The 18,035-nt window shown below is 47.8% G+C and overlaps 1 protein-coding gene and 1 long non-coding RNA gene across 17 annotated transcripts in view; one reads left to right on the top strand and one right to left on the bottom strand.

Moving 5' to 3' along the window:
• Positions 1-18,035, bottom strand: part of MEGF11 (multiple EGF like domains 11) — a 388,207-nt gene that overhangs the window by 62,930 nt on the left and 307,242 nt on the right. For all 15 annotated transcript variants that reach the window (XM_017851122.1, XM_017851126.1, XM_017851125.1 and 12 more), the window contains 3 exons: positions 16,065-16,201; positions 10,470-10,682; positions 2,824-2,998 (listed from right to left, as the gene is read on the bottom strand). In XM_017851122.1, the coding sequence (XP_017706611.1) occupies positions 2,824-2,998; positions 10,470-10,682; positions 16,065-16,201 (525 nt within the window). The remainder of the gene's footprint in view (positions 1-2,823; positions 2,999-10,469; positions 10,683-16,064; positions 16,202-18,035) is intronic.
• The window catches only part of LOC108514717 (uncharacterized), a 107,159-nt gene that overhangs the window by 62,215 nt on the left and 26,909 nt on the right, over positions 1-18,035 (top strand). The window lies entirely within an intron of this gene.

Below are 18,035 nucleotides of genomic sequence, written 5' to 3'. Positions count from 1 at the left end.
GACAGGGGTCACCCATGAGCAGTCTGGTGCAGTCACCTTCAGTCACCTGACCACTTGGCTATGTGAGATTTTTAATCCCAAACAATTATTCTCTCCTACCCAAATTCAAAACCCAAGGCACCTCCATTTTACTGTGGAAATTACAGCAAAAAATGTACACTAACAAAGGTAAATTAAAGAGAAAACCAGACTTCCATCTCTTTCAAAGATGCTGAAGAGTTCATTTTCACCCAGTGTTATCTGCTGGGGAAGAAGAAGGGACATCTTAACTTTTTTTTTTCTTTTCTTTTTTTTTAATCTTAGTAATGTGTTTTTACTTAAACAAATATATTTAGGCCAGAAGTAGTGGCTCATGCCCGTAATCTCAGCGCTTTGGGAGGCCAAGGTAGGCAGATCACTTGAGGCCAGGAGTTCAAGATCAGCATGGCCAACATGGCAAAACCCTGTCTCTACTAAAAATACAAAAATTAGCTAGGCGTGGTGGCACATGCCTATAATCTCAGTTGCTCAGGAGGCTGAGACACGAGAATTTGCTTGAACCCAGGACGGCAGAGGTTGCAGTGGCAAGACTTGTGCCACTGCACTCCACTCTGGGCGACAAAGTGAGACTCTTTCTTTAAAAAAAAAAAAGAAGCGGCCGGGCGCGTGGCTCAAGCCTGTAATCCCAGGCACTTTGGGAGGCCGAGACGGCGGATCACGAGGTCAGGAGATCGATACCATCCTGGCTAACATGTGAAACCCCGTCTCTACTAAAAAATAGACAAAAAACTAGCCGGGCGAGGTGCTGGCGCTGTAGTCCCAGACTAACTCTGGAGGCTGAGGGCAGGAGAATGGCGGTAAATCCGGATGCGGAGGCTGGCAGGAGCTGAGATCCGCCATGCACTCAGCCTGTGCGACCAGAGCGAGACTCCGTCTCAAAAAAAAAAAAAAAAAAAAAAATATTATATATATATTATATTATATTATATTATACACACACACACACACACACACACACACACATTTATATATATATATATTTAAAGTGTGTGTGTGTGTATATATATATATAAATGTGTATATAAATGTGTGTGTGTGTGTGTGTGTGTATATATATATATAACATGTAATCAATATAACAAAATTATCGAGATATTTTATATTCACCTTTTCATACTAAGCCTTGGAAATCCAATGTGTATTTTCCACTTCACATCTCAATTCAGAACTAGCCACATTTCAATTTGAACAGTGTTTTGTTCTGGGCTTTGCTCTGCAGACCAAGGCAACCTGGCTTTAAAAGCCATTGCCACCAAGCAAACCCTCATTTGATCTACAAGAATTCTTTGTGGATCAGTGGATCTCCATCTTAGCAGCACATTGGCCTCAGCCAGACCACGCCTAGACCAAATACATCAGAATCTCTGGGAGTGGGTCCCAGGCATTGATGTTTATAAAGCTTTCCTAGAGATTTCAGGGTGCAGCCCAAGTTGAGACCCATGGCTACATATCAGTATCCTACTCAAAGTGAGGACCGCTGACCAGCATTATTGGTATCACCTGGGAGCTTGTTAGAAATGCGGAACCTCAGGCCCCATCCCGGACCTACTGAATCAGAACCTGCAAGTGAACAAGGACCGTAGTGCTTAGAACATTTACTGCTGTCTGAGAGGCCTGCTAGAATGCACACTCTCTATATCCCATCTTGACACCTGATAGCAACCTTGCAAGGCAGGTGTTCTATTTCACAGGTGAGGAAACAGAACCGAAGAGAGGCTGAGTCACTCATCCAAGGTCACACAGTTGGTGAGTAGGAGAGCCAGGGTGCAACCCAGTTCTGGTTCGAAAGGCCGCACTCTTTCAACTGCACAATTGTACCGCTTCCTACAGCACAATTAAACATATGGCCATAGAGAACCCCTGAGGGTTTGGCTCCTTGAGCCTGCTGAACATGCCCTGCCTTTGAACAGGATTCCACTTCCAATGTCAAGTTCCCCAAAACAAACCTCATAAAGACCAGCATAATTCATGAGAAGATACAAATTGTAAACAAACATAGGGAAGATGTTCACTCTCCCTTGTAATCAGAGAAATGCAAATTAGAACAACATTGAGGAACCATTTTCTACCTATATAATTAGAAAAAATTAATAAAATTTTAGCAAAGTTATTCTGAAATAGGTACATTCATGCACAATTTGTGGCGGTGTAGATTTATAGAACCCTTGAGAGAAGTAATATGGCAACATCCATCAAGAGCCGTAAATATATTATGCCCACTGGCCCTGGGAATTCACCCTAAGGAAATAATTCATTGGGGGTGGGCGGGGGAAATGCTATTTGTATGAAGATGCTCACTGCAACATTCACTGTGAACACTGGAAACAACTTAATATTCAGCAGTAAGAGAATGGCTGAGGAAACTGGGGGTACATCTGCTCCTGCAGTGTTATGCAGCCATTTAAAACCATAATTAAGAAGCCCAAGCAGCAACATAGCAATGTGGGTAAAAGAAAGCAGAATGCAAAACTGTCTCTGTGCATTGTGGTTTTCTGATGTAAAATATTGTGTGCATAAGGATATGGACAGGGAGGAGCTGGGCACAAAGGAAGGCAACCTTCAGAGTTGGGGGTGATGGAAAGACCCCCCCCCCTATTATTTTTAGTATTACAAACCCTGGCCCTTTGAGAACAGCTTCAGGGGCTCTCCCCTCATGGAGTCTATCTCTGAGGCGGACACAAGGAGGCACCTGGGTGCAAAGCCACATTCCTGATTGCACCAGCAGGTGAGGGGAGCTGGCCCAATGGGGGTCAGGAAGGCCACGGGAGGCCCCTCCCATCTTACCATGAAGCCTGGGGCACAAGTGCAACCCCCAGTGATGCTGTGGCAGTCGGCGCCATTCTGACAGGTGCAAGGCAGCTGGCAGCCATCGCCATAGTAGCCAGCAGGGCAGGATTCATTGCAGTGGTGACCAGACCAGCCTGGCTGGCAGGCACAAGCTCCTGTTACTGGGTGGCAGCTGCACAGATAAGAGAAGGGTGAGAAGACACTTCGTTCCAGGAAGCAGCCTTGTGCCCACCCTCTGCCCACCCCAAGCCTGGCTTGCCCAGGGTAGCGGGATCAAAGGACCTCTGGGATTAAATTGTTCAATGCCTTTTCTGTTTATCAGAGGATGCCAAGGCCACATGATCTTATTACCACCCAGAAGCTGAGGCTCAGGATGATTATATAACTACCCTGAAGTCAACAGCAAGGAGAAGACAAGAGCAGGATTAGAACACAGGGCTTCTGACTCCCACACAAGTCTTCTTTATAATTCAGACACATGAAAACAAAAAGAGAGAGTGGCCTTTTAGTCCCTTGGCTTATAGACTATGCGGTCCAAGGCTTCATCCGTCCCTCACCCAAGACGAATGCCTAGTGTGGGAACAGGACGAGAAGGAAGCAGTGATACCCCAGGGGCTCTCAATATTGTAGGTGTTCAATGAATGTTGGGCTGAGTGAAAACAAGACTTTGGGCCAGACGTGACCTCCTCTCTCTGGCAATGTCTGTCCTGGAGAGAGCAACCCCAACCTATGCTTTGCCAGGCTCTTTAACAGTGAGCAAGCTCTTCTCTGTCTCCTGTTTGGGCTAGAGAAAGGACCATTCGGCTAGAGGCAGGGGATCCCTGGCATGACCTCCAGAGAGTCGGGCAACCTCTAGCTGGCAGCCATCTGATCCAACAGCTGTTGTCCATTCATGGTCAGTGGGATGCCAGTTGTAACCGCGTGCTGCTCAGAACTCCTGCAGGAGCATAATTGATCTATGGCCCCAGTGCTGAGTCTGAAATCCAGAGGCCACATTTCCCCTGGGCCACTCCCAGCTGGAGCACAGCAGGGACACTAGGGTGGGCACACTCTTGGGAGATCTGGGACTCCTCTGATGAGTACCTTGGCTTTAAGATGCCCCATCCTGGCAAACTTTCTTAGAACCATGCTGTGAGTTAAGACTCTTTCTCCCAACTTTCCTCCCTTCCTTCCTTTCTTCCTCACATGTGATCTGTCAGCTCTCCCAGCCTCCCCAGCTCTCTCCCCACTTTCCCTCACAGATGCTTCCCCTAGTAAACCTCTTGCTCTTGGTATCTGCTTCTGGAGGGGCTCAGACTAATACACCAAAGAAGTGCTGGGTGGTAGAGATAAGCCTTTTAGATTCCTTGTGGCACTGGCCTCCCTGCTCTGGAGCCCAACTCCGGGGATAAGGTCAAGAGAAGCATGCCCTGGGCTGGCAGGGGGAACCTGGGGCAAGTCTTGGTTCTGCTAACTTCCATGGGGCCTTGGCGCCTTGCCCCACTGGACCATTGATGGATCCCCAACACCTGGCTCATATTCACTGCCCTGGTGAATATTTGGAAATGAATACAGCTTCCTCTAAATATAATTATCTTCCATTGATTCTTTCTTCGTTTCTGCTGATTTATCATCTATCTTTTCCACTAGGTTGCAGCTCCATGGGGGAGAGCCGTTTGTCTTGTTCCCTTCTCAGGGCCCAACAGAGTCCCTGGCACACTGGAGGTGCTTAATATATATTTAGAAAATTAATTAATGAGCAAACTAATTGTGTGAAGCCTAGCCAAGCTGTCTCTCTTCTAGGGACCCTGGTTTTCTCACAGAAAATGAGGGGGTGGACAGGAACAGGCAATTCTTGAATAATAAGTGCAAGTAGCTAGTAATCATTTCAGAAAAGTATTTAGTCTCATTAATCATCAAGTCTAAACAACAACTGGACACCACTTTTCCTCCATCAAAACAGTGAATATGCTTTAAAATGCTGGTAAAGGTTTCAAAACAATCTGAGGTTATATATCAGAAGACTTAAAAGTATTCAGACTCTGGTCTTGTAATTCCATTTCTAAGACTCTATCCTAAGGAAATAATCATAGTTGTGGAGAAAGATTTATACACGGAGATGTTCCCTGAAGCATTATTTATAACAGTGGAAAATGGAAGCAATTTAAATAATAATAAATAATATGTGACCAGGCTATTGAGGCACCAGGGACTTTATACATATATTTCTAATCTTCAAATAAACCTGTGAATTAGGCATTTGAGCCTGTATTTCACAGATGGCATTTAGAGGTTATGTGACTCGCCTAAGGTCACATAGCTAAGACAGTGAGTGGCAGAGCTGGGATTCAAACCCAGGTCTGTCTGGCCACATTTTGTCCACTGCCTCATGCCACCTCTCACCACAGGGTATTGGTTAAATGAATTATAACATCCATATGAAGGAATGCTAAGAGATGTATTCAATTGTTTTTCAAAATGTTTAATGATACAAGGTTAAGTGAAATAAGCACTTTGTATACAAAGCCATTTCTAGCAATGCTGCATCTGTTGCCTAAATCAAATCTTTCAAATATGGAAATATATCAAATCTAAAATATGAAAATGATACAGACATCGACAGATTACCACAAAATCGCTTTTGTGCTTATCTCTGGATTGAGAAACTGATTCTAAGTTTTGTCTTTAAATGTCTACGCATTCCCTAACTTACCAAAATTGAGCATTTATTTTATTTATAAACAGATGTAAAGCAATAAAAATTGGAAGTATCTAACAAAGAAGAATGGGTATAAACGATGAGTGTTCGAAGACTTTCTGACCTTTACAGAGAAAAATTCCTCCCTGAGCCCCAAGGCACTGGAAGGGGAGACAGCAGCCTGCATAGGTACCGTTGGGAAATTGTGCCCCTTGGTGGCCCTGCTGCTCTGCCAGATGGTTTTGGAGCACTCTTCTCTTTAGGTTGCATCTTTCCAAGAGCTTCCTTTGAGGTTTAGGGTTAGTGTAGAGAGACTGGCTCAGTTACGGTTGTGGAGACTGATGTGCTTGAACCTAGGAATGGCCTGGCAGGTCTTGGCTGCAGCCATCAACTCTGCTGAGCACTGGAGACTCTAAAAGGTCTCGGGCACCTTTCTGCCTCTTCCATCAATAGATCCTTCTGCTGTCTCTGCCTAGCAAATGATCACGCTGGAGTTCACCAATTACATGCTCTTACTTGGGTGAGGGCACCACCTTGTGAAAAGCACACTCCACACCCATCGAGCTAGCAAATGCTGACCTAAGTACTCTGCATTTCCTGCTTTTGATCTCTGCTGCTGTCACTTTGGCTGCTCAGAGATACGTTAGGCACTAATTTTACTCTACTCTGAGAACCAGAAGGCTCAAAACCAAATCTAAAATCATTCCTTTTTTTTTCATATCCCTACAATATCCCATTTCTAGAAATAGGATGTCTACTTTCTTAATTTGATTACTCGTCTTATAGAAACTCCAAATGTCCCTTTGAAAAGAGGATGGAGGCCGGGCGCGGTGGCTCAAACCTGTAATCCCAGCACTTTGGGAGGCCGAGACGGGCGGATCACGAGGTCAGGAGATCGAGACCATCCTGGCGAACACGGTGAAACCCCGTCTCTACCAAAAAATACAAAAAACTAGCCGGGCGAGGTGGCGGGCGCCTGTAGTCCCAGCTACTCCGGAGGCTGAGGCAGGAGAATGGCGTAAACCCGGGAGGTGGAGCTTGCAGTGAGCTGAGATCCGGCCACTGCACTCCAGCCTGGGTGACAGAGCGAGACTCCATCTCAAAGAAAAAAAAAAAGAAAAGAGGATGGAGAGTGACAGCTGATTGATCATGATGGAGAGCTGTGACCACCATGCTTGGAACCTCTGTCCCTCAGCAGAGTGACTTGCACAGCCCCTCTCCCAGGCATCCCTTCTTCCCGGTGGTGGTCCCCATTCTCTTGAGTCACATGGCAGACCAGGGACTGCTGTTTTTGGCTCAGGCAGAAGTTACAGTCACTGGTGTTTAGCCTGGTTCCATTCTCTCTGGTTTTTTCTTTTCTCCCATTTCCCCCAGACATAGATTAATCACAAGTTAATAGGAACCGAAAGCTGAACAATACAGGAATCCTTCCAGAGTGGATTTTTCTGCCTTTCTTTCAGCTGCTATGAGATTTCTGTCAATGCTGCATCTGTTGGCTGAATCAAATCTTTCAAAGGTAATACACGATCATGGCTGCTGGAATTAGTCTATGACAATCCAATTGTGGAGGGGACATTTAAGAGCCCATACACACAGGTGCTTTCTTTCTCAAGGTTATTCCTGTATGAAGGAGAGTGGTTTCTTTTTGTGTGCCACAAAGAGTTGATAACGGGAATGAAGAGTTGGAGAATCTTACCAGCCACTTCTTCGTTCCCAGGGCATGGATTCAACCTCTGTGCAGCAGCCTTGCTGGAAGGGCATAGACCAGAGAGAGGCTGGAGCTGGGTGGATAGGGCTTTCTTTGGCTGGGGGTTGGGATTACTTTGTCTCCCTAGGAAAGATGCTCAAGACCTTGCACGCTGTTGTGGTGGGGGCTTTGTTGTAAGTTCTGCAGAAGGCAGGAAGCATTGAGGCTAGGCTTCTAGGGATCCCATGTTCCTTCTCTCAGGGAGTTGGGTGGAAGCTTCACTTTCAAAGACCACAGGAGAACATTTCCCCTCACTGGGTTGATGAAAGGTGATGGACAGATTGGGAAATTTATGCATAGAGAGGAGAAGGACATATATCTTATGTGCATATATCAAGTGCCCTTATTATGGACACTTGCTTAGACAGAGGTAGGTTTGAGGGCAGGACTCAGAAGTCCCAATCCCCACTCAGTACCTGAACTTTAACTGTCTTAAGATTGGAAGTCACACAGTCATTCCTTGGCTTTTCTTGAATCTCAAGAGAAGACTCTATAATGGGCCAAAAAAGGCTCATGGGAAGAGAGGGCTTCCCTCTATCCACATAGAGGAAGAGAGCTGTTTTCTGGTGTCCATAAGAACAATCAAGTACAGCATGAGAGAGTTCATTTAGCCCAGAGGCTCTCAACCTCCGGGAATTTTTCCTGCCCCGCCCCACCCTGAGACATCCGGCAATGTCTGGAAACATTTCTGATTGTCAGAACTTGGGCAGTGGAAGAAGGGTGCTACTGGCATCTAGTGAGTAGAGGCCAGGGATGCTGCTCAACATTCTACAAAGCACAGGACAGCCCTCTACAACAAAGAATTCCCCAGCCCAAAATGTTCATGGTGGCAGGGTTGAGAAACCCTAAGCTCAACTGAACAAAAACTTTGTGCCAGGGGCTCAGTGGGCCAGTGTACCAAGAGAAAGGGGGAAATATGTTTTTTTAAAAAAATGGGGTTGACTTCAGCTAATGGGTAGAACCTCCTAGAGGGATGGGCTGTTTAAGATGAGTTCAGGGACTCCTCTTACTGAAGGCCTACTCTGTGCAGGCACTGTGCAATGCTGAGGCTAGAGGCCACAGGAATGGACAAGCCAGGCTGCTGGTGCCCTCAGGGAGCCCACCTCCTCAAGGAGATGGTGATGCAGACTCAGAGGACACCAGGCTGGGGAGTAGACTAGTGGGCACACTCAGAGCCCCCGCTCTGAAGAACCGCTACTCCCTCCCAGTCCCTGACACATGATACGTTTTAAAGACAGTAAAGCAAATAATCATCAATATTGGATGGGCTGAGATTAGTGGGAGAGAAGAGGGAGTCCCTTCCGATTAATAATGCATGGAGGACTCCTTCAGAGAAAGGATGAATTATACAGGGCATGGTTGCCCAGGCACAGGAGGAAAACAGTAGCCCTTTAATTTGGGGCTTGGTTAGATTTCTGTGGCAGGAGCTCCCTGCATTTGACCCCGGCATCAGCCTTGCTTCCTGTCTCGGAGAGGGTCCTCCCTCAGCTTTCCAACAGGAGCGACAGATCGTGGAATATTAATATTTAGACACATGGAACAGTCTGAGCCAGCTGGCCCAGTCCCCTGACCAGCCATGTGGGACTTCTGTAATTAGCGCCTTGGAGCTCTCGCTCTGCTCTCCAAACCCAGCCCAGATGCCACCTCCTCTAGGAAGCCTTCCCTGACCAACATCACATAGTCCTGGGTCATAGTTACTTGGGCACATGTTGGAACCTAGCAGGGCCAACCACATATATTTCATCAATTCTAAGATGTACTTCTCCTCTACATTTCCACATCTCTGATATTGGGTATATTATACAATCAATGGTGTGTCACAGTTCAGTTGATAGAATTTTCCTAGTAGTAACCCAAATAAAGCTGTGCCTCACTACTGTTATTGTCTTGTATTTGAAGAAATATGGTAGAAGGTGCTTAGTGTTTCCTCCTCACAGCCCAGCCCTGCAGGCGCTCAGTGTTTGCTGAATGAATGACCGAGTGAATGAATGCTCAGGTCATGGACAGGCCAACTCCACTGGCTCTAGCACCCTCTCTGGACAATCTCCTTCCTGGGCGCTCCACCTTTGCCTCACACCACCCCAGCTGCTCCACTCTAGGGAGGGAGGACCTTTTCGTTTGACTCATAGCCCTTGCTGAGATGCCTCTGCTTGCAGTGAATGAAGCTCCAGAGTGATTTGTGAAAGATCAAAGCCTGGAAGCGAAGAGTGGCCAAGGCTAAGTCCTGGCTGTCCCAGGGACAGGGCTGCAAAGCAGAGGGATTCTCTGTATGCCCTGCAAACAGCAGCAGCACCCATGCCCAGGGTGGCTGGTCTTCCCTGGGCTGTCCATAGGCCTGAGGGAGAAGGGATGCTCCCCTGACCTTCATCACCCAATTAAGAGGCAGCCACGATAAAGGGCTGTGGGGGCATTTATCTGAGGCTGGCAGCCTCAATTTTTTACCCAGGGGCAGTGCCTACTGGTGCATGAAGCGGGCAGGGAAGGGAGCTGGGAGTAGTAGCCCAGAGCAGCTCTGGCTTCACAGGTTCAGACTCCTTTGGAAGTGGGGGATGGGGGTGCAAATTTTGCCCGGATGTCCCCAAGCCACAAAGGACACAGAGTGCTGAGGGAGGGGCTAACCCCAAGTCCAGGCCCTGATAAAGGGCTGCCCCTGTTGTGCCTGCTTCTCTACCCTTGCCAGGGCCTGTTGGGACAACCCTCCCTAGGCCCTGGGATGGCCCTACTGATTTTTAAGGTCCTTTCTAGTCCTGACCTTCTGCAGCTCAAGCCTCTACTTCTGCCCTAGTGGCCCTGGCTCTGGTTGGATGCCACACAAGTGGAGGGGAAATATTCTCCAGGACAATGTGCTCAGAGCTTGTGGCACCCGAGCCCTGCCATCCCAGCCCCCACGGTCATGCAGCTGTGCTCCACCCCACCTCCTTGCTCCCTCCTTGCTCCCATGTGTGGAGTCTCAGACAGGCACATTTGGAAATGCAGGCAGCCAGGTGTGGTGGACAGAGTTGAGTGATCTGGCTCTAGTCCTGACTGTGGCTATGTGGCCTTGGCTTCCCCTTCTTTTCATCAAAGTAGTTCTCAGGGCTCAGTGCTGAGGTCCTAACCCTTTCCCCACCCTGCCTGGATGTCCGTGCCAGAGGTGGGGGGGGCCACATCCTAGCAAGCCTCCTTTCTACCTGAGCGCCCCCCGCCCTTGTCCCGAGCTCACCCGTTCCCAGCTCATACCTGATGGTGTTGTCAGCGTCACAGGGGCAAGGCAGGGTGCAGCCTGGGCCATGAAGGCCCTCTGGGCACAGTCGCTCCTGGCAGCGTGGGCCCTTGTAGCCAGGCTGACACTCGCAGGCACCCGTGGTAGGTGAACACTGCCCACCATTGTGGCAGTCACAGCGCTGTGAGCACTGGAAGCCGAAGGTCCCGAAGGGGCACTCCTCTTGGCACCTGTGGGAGAGCAGAGTGTGGCTGAGGCTGTGGGCCGGGATCCCTCACCTGTGCTTCAAGATCCTCCAGGATGTGGTCCTCCTGGTCATCTGGCCCAGGCCTGGTGTGCTCCACCCTGCTCACAGCCTCCTCCCCTTTTCTCTCTCCTCCTCCAGGAAGTATTCCATGGTTTAGTTCACCCCAGTCATTTCTGCCTTTCACGCCAGGTCTCCTCAGTGCTCCCAGCAATGAGTTTGTATTACCATATTTTATTGATTCCAAGCCTAATATTTTTTTAAAAAAATTAAAGTTGTGGTGAACTATACGTGTTATGGTTTAAATGCTTCTCGCAAAATTCTCATTGAAACTTAACACCCAATGCCAAGGTATGAGGAGGTGTGGCCTTTGGGAGGTGATTAAGGCATGAATGGATTAGCGCTCTTATAAAAGGGCTGCTGGGAGCCACTGAGGTCCCTTTTTTTTTTTTTTTTTTTTTTTTGGCTCTTCTGTTCCTTTCACCCTCTGAGGATACAGGCTTCAAGGCACCATTTTGGAAGCAGAGATTGGGGCCCTCATCAGACACCAAACCTGCTGGCCCCTTGATCTCGAACTTCGCAGCCTCCAGAACTGTGAGAATCAATGTCTGTTGTTTATAAATTACTCAGTCTTGGGTATTTTGTTATAGTGGCATGAGCAGACTAAGACAGTGCACAGCATAGAATTGACTATTTTAACTACGTACAGTTCAGTGGCGTTAAGCACATTCGCACTGTTGTGCTACATCACCACCACCCATCTCCAGAACGTTTCTATCTTCCCAAACGGAAACTCTGCACCCATTAAACAAAAAACCATTTAGGTAGGTTTAAAAACACCTTGGTTTTTTTGTTTGTTTGTTTGAGACAGAGTCTCACTCTGTCGCCCAGGCTGGAATGGCATGATCTCACTGCAACCTCTGCCTCCCAGGTTCAAGTGAGTGATTCTCCTGCTTCAGCCTCCTGAGTAGCTGAGACTACAGGTGTGCACCGCCATGCCCAGCTAATTTTTGTATTTTCAGTAGAGACGGGGTTTCACCACGTTGGCCAAGATGGTCTCAATCTCTTGACCTCATGATCTGCCTGCCTCGGCCTCCCCAAGGGCTGGGATTACAGGCATGAGCCACCTTGTTTTTCAAATATATTTTTATATCTCTGAAATTAATTAGATAAGTCTTATGTCTGATGGCATGTCATAGTTTAATTGCCAGTGTTTTTCCTTCTTTGCAGTGTATGAAATAATGATGCATCTCACAATCAGTGGCACCTTACATTTGATGAAATGGGGTGATTTTGTTTCTATACAGTGTCTCTGGTTTGTGAGCCTTTTGGGCAGATGTAGAGTCTCTCTTGTCCTACTGGGAGACATGTCTCCTCCCTGACTGTGGATTTTCCCTCGAGTACAGGAAGCATCCTCCTTCATGGGACTATAGAATGCCCTGTGACAAGGGCTATTTTCCCTTCCTTGGAAGAGCGTCCCCTCAAGGTAGGGGCTGAGTCTCTCCCATCAGCCTGTGAGCCCCCAAGGAGGAAGCCTGGGACCCCCTTTGTGTCCTATGCATGTCTGGGCTAGTACTTGGAGCTGCCAACATGAGGATAATTATTCAACTTCATCTAACTCACAGCCATGGGTGTGGCTCCTCCGTGGGTGAGTGTGACCCCCACTACTGACCACCTGGTTTCCTGAATGTGCCTCAACATCCTTTACCCCCACCCTGGGCTCTTTCCCAGGGGATGCAAATTTATTGTCACAGCAACTAGATCCGGATAAGTCAAGGGGGGAATAAGGGGTAAAAGAGGGAGACAACTTCTTGCATCCCAAAGACAAATGGAAATGGCCTCTGGAGTTCTGGGTTATCTTTGTTCCAGCACTGATTCAACAGTGTGGATAATGGAGAACTAACCTAAAGCTCTGACATCTTCTTCCTTTTTGTAAAATGGGATGATACTCACTAAATCTCATCAGGTTCTGTAAGAATTAAATGGGATAATGTATGTAAACATTTAGAAAGGTGCCCAGCCCATAAATAGGGCTCAATTCGAAAAGTTAGTTATTTTCATTAGTACTCATGTTAATATTGTTTTCAACAGTTCTTATAATAGAGCCCATCTGACCTTCTGGCCTTAAATTCAGGCATGAAAAGCCCAAGGGGAAAATTCTAAAATGTTGATAGTAGAGTAGATTTGAGGAGTTAGTGTTTTAATTATCACATGTTTCCATTTTCCAGGTTTTCTGTATATCTTCTACAGTAATCAGAGGGGAAAAGCAATAATAAAAAAAAATACAGCTCTAACTTCTTTATTATGTATTTTGGAGGATCATGGGGGTGGAAGTATTCTTCTACAGACAGGGCAGGGAGATTCTGTGTCTGGGTGACTCAGTTGTTTACGGTGAGGATGAGTGGCCAGACCCTCGTGGATATGCGGCAGGGCCAGCTAGCAAGTGTGTGGGGGATGAGAGCAGCCAGTGTGTGGGGCACCAGCCTTGGCAACTTGAGACTGGGGTGTCCTTGTCTCTATTCTGTGCTTTCGTTGCTCTGTGCCCACAATGACAAGGAGAAGAGGACAGTGACTGGGGTCTGGCCTTGAGTGCTTCCTTCCTAAGAAGATGCCACCAGCTCTCCCCTCTCAGAGCCACTGTGTAAAGGAGTGATCTGGCAGAATAATGGGGCAGCAGGGATCATGATGACAACACCCCTGGGCACCATATACCGAGGGGCTTCCAGCTGCTCAGGCCCCAGAGCCCGTCCCCAGCCCCTGGAGCAGCAGATACTCTCATCACCCTCACTTTGGAGTTAAGGAGGCTGCCCTGGGACAAGTGAGGCAATTGCTCCAAGCTCACGCAGCCTGCATGTGGCTAAGATGACCCCAGATTGTCTTTCTGCAAATCTTGTCACATGTCAGTCAATCTGAGGCCTCATGAAGGGAAAGAGAGCAGAAAAAAGAGGGAAGAAGAGGCAAGAAAGGTGATGTCTGGAGAAGGAATGGAAAGTAGAAGACAGAAGGAGAAGTAGAATAGGGGAAGGGAAGGAGGGAAACTGAGGCAGAGGGGAGGAAAAGGGCAGCTGAAGACCTGAATAATCACTATCTGAATTGCCAGCCCCTGTTCAGCCTGCAAATGGATTTCTCCAGAAGTCACTGTGCTTTGCTGGCCTCGAATGTCTCTCAAATGTCGGGTGAAAAAACTCAAACCAGATACCTCCTGATACCTGCTCCTTTTCAAACATTCCTGCTCCCTCCTGCCTAGCAGGACTGGACAGAACCCTGAACCCTAAGCTCCTCAGAAGGGCAATTCCCTAGCCCACTACATTTTTGGGGTGACCGAATCTATAGCCCCAGAAAAATAATCTGGAAATGAAATATTGACAACCTCATTCATTTACATAATCAGCCTTTTTTTTCCCTACTCACAATTTAAACAACTTATTTATTTAGAGATCAAGCAACGACAGCTAATGAATTTTATACAAAGCATGCTAATAACGGGGCCTGTGGAACAGAAGGGTAATCACAGCAGGAATTAGTTTTCTACTTAAACATTCTTCCTTTGCACCATATCAATCTAATGTGTCCGATATTGCCATTAACAACCAGATACATTGCTCAATTAAATTACAAAATGAGCTGCAAAGCCCTCGTTACATTTCGTGTTTAATTTGCACTGGTTTCTGCCTATCCGGGGAGGCCTGCATTATTACACCCACTCAACTTTAATATGCTCGTGATGATTTGGGTGGGTTAATGCAGCTGTCACCTACGAAATTAATGGAGGCAATTTTACAAAATATTAAACACCAGGCAGCCCGTTTAGGTGAGAAGCCCAAATGCTGCCTGGCCTCCTATTGAACTCTCCTGTGGTTGATTGACAAAGCTTGCTGGAGGGCCCCTTGGCTTTAGAGGTTCCTCTCTACCCAGGATCATGGACCAGGCTCCAACAAGCGAGAGATTTTGGATTATTTCTCTATTTGGCACATCTTTACAGGGAAAATCGAGAGCACCAATGAACTAGGGTCTACTCGTGTGGAGTCCAGCCGGCTAGAGTCCTGGGCCTGCTCATTTCCAACAACAAGCGAGCGGTTTGCACTCTCATGAGAAAGTGGACTAACAAAGGAGTCCTGTGCTGGCTTGAGGGTCTTCCTGGTTCCAGTCCATACTGGCTCATCCTGAGCATTTCCTTATTTGGGGAGATGATGAGGATGGGAACTGGACTCAGTGTTTCAGACCTCCCTCCCACGGGTCAGGGAGGGACGGATCCCCAGATGCCACACCCCACGTTCTATGCTGAGGAAGCTCACACTGATGAACATTGGCTCACAAAGAGATCAGATCTGGCTTAAAAGACTTCCAGCCGGAGGTAAATCAGCTCAAGGCTAATGGACACTCTTTTCTGGACATCACTAAGGATTTGGGGCTGATTCTAGTGAGAGCTGGAGAAGCCCCGATTATGTCTATTCGAAACAGAGGGATTCATCAGTTAACTCAGCCTCCCTCCTGGCTTCCTGATGTCACCCAGGCAGGGAATGATGAAAAATGTTTCCTCATTTTGTCTGAGAAGAGCATAAAATCCAGGAGCCGGAAATGAAACATGGATTCCCACAGAACCAGGCATGGGGTGTGGGGGCCACCTCTGTACAGTCCTTCTCTGCTTGAAGAGACCCATGTGGTCAAGAGTGAGAGGGAGGAGACTTGGCCCGGGTTCTGTGGGTTTCAAATATCTTTTTCCAGCTTCCAATCTACTCACCATCACACACGCTGGTTGCCGTTTCTCCCTTTTCCTCTGCACGTGCCCTGTCATCATGGCCTCCTTCTTCCAGCTGTGGCACATGTGCACATATGGCAATTTGCCAGTTCTGTGTTTTTTGATTATCCATTCTGCAAGGCTGGTTTCATTCCGGGACACTGGCACCCTCCTTCAGTCTGCTCTTAAGCCGCAGGCCTTCAGAGGATGCAAACTGATGCCAGTATCCTTTTGTTGGAACCCAAATTAGGACTAAAAATCCCCTTCCAGAAGAAATCGTGCAAAACGTGTGAAATGGTTTTGCACTCTCAGCTTCCTTGGATTATCTGTGCCATTGCCTCCCTCCATGAGTGCAGAGAGTAGAGAGTGGGAGTAGGTGCTCACGTCCTTCCCCCAGGTGAGCCCATGCAAATTCAGGGCTTGGGCCACTAGGCCAGAGAAGAGGGTGTCTCTGAAGACCGAGGGTGAGGAGGGATCAGGTGCCAACTCTCTCTGGCAGGAGAGCTCAGAGTGCTTTCTGAGAAAGGAACTGGAAGGCTGGCAGAGAGAGAGCTATGAGCTGTTCTCTGCAAGGCTCCTGTGAATATGAGTAAAATGGACAGCAAAGACAACAATTAACACTATCCTTACCTGTCCCCCATGTATCCAGCTGTACAGTGGCACTGTCCAGTCACGTGGTCACACTGCCCTCCATGGTGGCAAGGACAGTCCTGGCTGCAGTTCTGGCCAAATGTTCCTGGTGGGCAGGGCTGGGCACACACTGCTCCCTGAAACAGAGGTGGGAAGACATGTATGGTAGTGCTCCAGAGATGCCAAACTTTCCTGGGAATGGCACAGCTGCTGTGGCTCCAGGGACCACCCAACTTCCCAGAAGAAGTTCAGCCAGCTGGACACCAGGGTTCCAAAGCCCTTCTCTTAGAGATGGGAGACTGAGGCCAACTTGCTCATCCAGTTATTCAGCACAATTTAGAAACTGCCTATTGTATACGAGGTGCTATATTAGACACTAGGGGTGATTTGACTTGATTCCTGTCTTCCTAGTCTACTGCAGAGAGAGCCAAGGAAACAGCTAAGTACAAGGCACTAAGTACTCTCACATGGGTACACAGTAAAGCGCTGAGGCGACACAAGGAAGGAGGCTGAGTAAACATGCTGGTGTGGAGACGTGCACTTTGCTCAGCTTCTTTCCCAAACCCAACTGACGTGAGAGTTAAAGGGGTACAGGTGTAAACCTACAAGGAAAAGAGGAATAGGAGGCAAGGGATGTCACACACTGGAAGATGGAAAAGCAGGTGGAGGAGCAATAACTGCTTTGGTTTCTGCTTCCTGGGCAATGTTAAGTGCCTGCAAATGGAGTGTCATAATGCTGGGTGATGAAGTCCTTTGTAACCTCAAAAAGCTCAGGAATCAGAGACACTGGGACCCTCTGAAGGTGAAGGTGCAGGTAGGATCAAAACAGGACTGTTTGAAAGTTTATAAAATAGGGAGTTAGACCCCCAATCTCTGCCCCCCCACCTTGAAAAGCCAGGTGAATTGTCCAAGTCTTTCAGAGAGGTTGGTGTGACAGGCTGTGGACAAGGGACACAGGCACAGATGAAGGTGGGGGTGGAACGCTCCTGCTGCTCTCTTCCCTGCTGCGCTCCTAAAGGCTGACTGCTGGACTGAACTCCCTGTGGCAGGAGGTTGGAGGGTTCCATTCTAGGGACACTGAGGAGTTCAAGAGAAATGACCTAAAGATATTGATAGTTGAGAGTCCCATCAGTCAACACACCTGACATCGCCCTCCACCCCTAGGTGTCCAATTAGCTTTTCTGAGACTCACTGTAAAACGTGAACAGATGGCCAAGGATCACCAGATATTTGAAACAGGCCCTCACATGAAAGAGAAACACTGAAAGAAACGAATAGACAACAGGAACACAGAGGAAATAGGAACTATGCCTGGAGCAAGGAAAACCTAAAAAAAAGAGAAGGAAAAAAGCCTCTATCATAATTAAAATGAACATGCTCAGGTAGCTATAAGAAAATATTGCACCTGTGAAAGAATAGAGTGCTATAAAAGAGGATATCCAGAGAGTAGGAAAGAAGTCTTGAAAATTAAAAATAAGATGGCAGAAATTAAAATGTTGCAATAGAAGAGCCAAAAGAAAGTTGAGGAAATCAGGCCGGGCGCGGTGGCTCACGCCTGTAATCCCAGCACTTTGGGAGGCCGAGGCGGGCGGATCACGAGGTCAGGAGGTCGAGACCATCCTGGCTAACACAGTGAAACCCCGTCTCCACTTAAAAAATACAAAAAACTAGCCGGGCGAGATGGTGGCGCCTGTAGTCCCAGCTACTCGGGAGGCTGAGGCAGGAGAATGGCGTGGACCCGGGAGGCGGAGCTTGCAGTGAGCTGAGATCCGGCCACTGCACTCCAGCCTGGGCGACAGAGCGAGACTCCGTCTCAAAAAAAAAAAAAGAAAGTTGAGGAAATCTATAAAGTACAACAGAGAGAGAAAGAGGCAAAGATAGAAAGATGAGATTAAAAATAATAGAGAAGGCCGGGCGCGGTGGCTCAAGCCTGTAATCCCAGCACTTTGGGAGGCCGAGACGGGCGGATCA

This window comes from Rhinopithecus bieti, unplaced genomic scaffold (genome assembly GCF_001698545.2).
Source record: "Rhinopithecus bieti isolate Rb0 unplaced genomic scaffold, ASM169854v2 scaffold_31548, whole genome shotgun sequence".
NCBI lineage: Eukaryota > Metazoa > Chordata > Mammalia > Primates > Cercopithecidae > Rhinopithecus > Rhinopithecus bieti.
The sequence above is the reverse complement of the archived record's forward strand: the minus strand, read 5'-3'. Positions and strand labels throughout refer to the sequence as shown.